Raw genomic sequence first — 3,279 nt, forward strand, 5'->3', positions numbered from 1 at the left:
TCAATGTTGTCATCAGAAAGTCCTCAGTACTAATAGTCAAACTACTCATTTATGCCGTACTACAAAAACAAAAGTGCAAATGTGTGAGAGTTTTTGCCTAAAGTGCTCAGCAATGTCTTGTAGGGTCATTTATGCCGTACTACAAAAACAAAAGTGTAAATGTGTGAGAATTTTTGCCTAAAGTGCTCAGCAATGTCTTGTAGGGTACTTTCTCACATGCATTTTTGGATATACATATATGTATATACACAGTTTTTCAAACCATTTCACTCACCCGACTTATGCTTCTCGCGTTGCAAATTCAAGGAGCTTTGCTGCGCCGCATGATGTTGATGCAACTGTTGCAAGCTCTGCAGCGCAGACGATGATCCCGACGCAGCCACCGCTGCTGAGGCCACAGAACGCACATGGGACAGCAATAGATTTTGTTGTTGTTGTTGTTGCTGTTGTTGATGATGATGTTGCGTTACTGCGGCAGCTGCAGCAACAAACGATGATGTAGCCGCCGTCGTTGGCTTAGACGACACTGGTATTGGTAAGTAACGATGTATCAGAGCGGCGCTGGCATTGCCATTACAATCGAAGGGGTTGCCATTTTGTTGATACAAATTATTGGCATTTCGCACGCACTTCAGCGACTTTATGCCACTGTCGCCGCCGCCGCTCCCACCGCCAGCAGCTGGCATACGTAAATTGTGTGATTGTTGATCGCTAATTTCCACTTCCTCATCACTAAACGCTTGTTGACTACTATGCGCTGATCGCCCCAAGCTGGCATCCTTGCCGCCATCTTCATCACTACTATTTAGCGATAAATTGATTGCGTTGTTGTAATCCTTGCGGCTATTCTCCATTGCGCTCTTCTGCAAGCCCAAAATGGCGGCAATCGTGAACGACTTGCCCATGTCGAGGGAGGTACTGGTCGCATCCAGCAGCTCGCCTGTGCGCGTATGCGCGTGGGTGTTGTGTTGTTGCTGGCGTGGTGGATGGTTTTGCAGCAGAAATGCATTGCTGTGCTGTTGACTGATAGTCGGCAATGTTGTTGTTGGATGATGATTATGGTAGTGTTGCTGGTGTTGTTGTTGTTGTTGCTGCTGCTGTTGCTGATGTTGCAGTTGCAGCTGATTTTGTGCTGCGAAAACCGGCGGCAAGGCAGCCAAATGCGTTTGATGAGTGACGATATTGCTGCTATTCACCACAGCCTGAGTGCTATGCAAGGCCAACAAGTGAGAAAACGGATTTGGATGATATTTCGAAGGATTCTGCAGCATGGTGTTGCTCCTTTGAAAACGGTGAATTTGCTGCTGCCGCGCTGTAATCCCAGTTGCTGTTGCAACCACTTTAACGACACATGCGTGTATGAGCGCAGCAATTAAGCTGTGGCTCTCAGATGCCGCGAAAGATTTTGCACGTGCGTCGCGTTGCAGTGGCAGGCAGTGGCAGGTGTTTGGCTGGGCAAGAATGCGTTCGTGTACTTTATTGTGTTACTACCAACAAAATGACTTTGCGGTCAACGCACTTGCCGGCACCGCGCACACAGTCGGAAGAATGGACCTTTGCGCAATAAAAGAAAAACAAAAACATACAGACGAAGATTAGCAATGAAGGAATTTAATGCTACAAATGCAGTGTGTGGTGGTGTATATTACAGTAGTAACACAATATGGCCAAGAGGCATGTACATTAGGCCGTATCACGATGTATGGGTCAAAAAAATTTCGATTTGTTTCAAACGATTTTGAATTCTGACTATGGGAGCAGGTATAACAGGAGTGTAACCCTTTTTTTTTTTGACACCTTGTACATATGTAGTTATAGTTAAATCGGGTTTTTTCTATAATCTTTTTATATAATATTCGATTTCTATAAATGGTAGGTGTATCTTATTAAAAGTATACAGTGCTATCATCATGTCTAATAAAATCTGCAATTTATGTTAATTTTTCTGAACGCGCCACCCTGTACTCAATATTATGTGTCAGAAAAATAATCTCCATGTCGAATTACTAGGCTCGAAAAATACCTAGTCAGGGTGCCCTGTATCATGGAAGTATGTTTTTGAACTTTTAACTAAATATTGACTAGAGGGTTCCATGTTCAGAAAAATATCATCACTTTTTAGTTTGTTGTGAGAAGATAATATTTTCAGAGGGAAATATGTAGGTTTCTTACGGGCTGCCGAAACAAATTTACACCGCTGGAATATCCTCATAGTAAGTAAAGGTGGATTTATCGTTCGTATCCGGACAACTTTTTATTTGCACTCAAAACATTTTTGCCGAAGAGGGTGCTGAACTACGTTTCACCGTTCAGTTCGGCTCATTTTATTTTGTTCTGAAGCAAACAGCTGATAATATTGTTGCCCACATGCGGTTTTAAGGGCAAATAATACATGCAATTCGCTGCAAACGCATATAAAGGAGAACGCCGCAACCCGAATCATCAAGTCGTTCGTACAGAAAAGCAGGAAAATCAATTTGATTCGAACAAACAATGTTCAGCAAAAAGCGCCCGGACACGAACGGTGAATACGCCTTAAATGTTCAAAATCACTTGGAACAAATTGAACTTTTTTTGTGATACTGTCTAATGTACATATTTAATTATATGTGAGTATATGTTTATGTAGTTAAAACCCATTTGAGAGTAATAAAAGACTTAATTATTTCCAAGATAAGCTTAAGTCTACTTATTAAAAAAATTTAAAAAATCAGAAAATTTGCAAGACCAAAACAGGTGCAAAATTGTTTACTAGTTTTAAGGGGAAACAAACATTAAAGATTTGACTTTGGTTTATTCAGTCTAAAATAACAGTAAACATGTGACTTTTAATTTTTCGACAAAAAAGTAAGAATTAATGTTTGAGCTGTATTTTTGGTTAAAAATTTTTACTTTTATTTTGTTCAAAATTTAAACGCTATTTCACCTGCTTGTAAACGTTAAGTTAGAAAAGTTTTATTGTTTGTGCAATGATAAGGAAGGCAATAAAACAAAATGAAGTCCATAGTAAATTTGTTTTTTTTTTGTTTGAAAATATATAACTAACATATTAACTGTTGTTTTTTATTGAAAAAATAAAAGTGAAAAGTTAACTTTTACTTTTGATCGAAAAAATAAAAGCTAAATTTTAATTGTTAATTTTTGATTGAAAACATATTGATGAAAAAATAACGATTATTTTTCGACTTTTTTTTACAAACAGCATAGCAGTTACGGTACCTGAAAAAAAACTTGTTAGAATTTTTAGCCACAATGTTAACAACAAATTTAAATTTTTGA

At 38.8% G+C, this 3,279-nt stretch overlaps 1 protein-coding gene across 1 annotated transcript; it reads right to left on the minus strand.

Moving 5' to 3' along the window:
• Window positions 1–266: 266 nt before the first annotated feature.
• LOC118756324 (dendritic arbor reduction protein 1-like) lies at window positions 267–1,539 on the minus strand. Its single transcript, XM_036491097.1, has one exon. It carries the CDS (start codon window positions 1,269–1,271, stop codon window positions 267–269), a length of 1,005 nt encoding a protein of 334 aa, XP_036346990.1. The 5' UTR covers window positions 1,272–1,539.
• Window positions 1,540–3,279: the final 1,740 nt, after the last annotated feature.

This window comes from Rhagoletis pomonella, unplaced genomic scaffold (genome assembly GCF_013731165.1).
Source record: "Rhagoletis pomonella isolate Grant_MI unplaced genomic scaffold, Rhpom_1.0 Rhpom_scaffold_09823, whole genome shotgun sequence".
NCBI lineage: Eukaryota > Metazoa > Arthropoda > Insecta > Diptera > Tephritidae > Rhagoletis > Rhagoletis pomonella.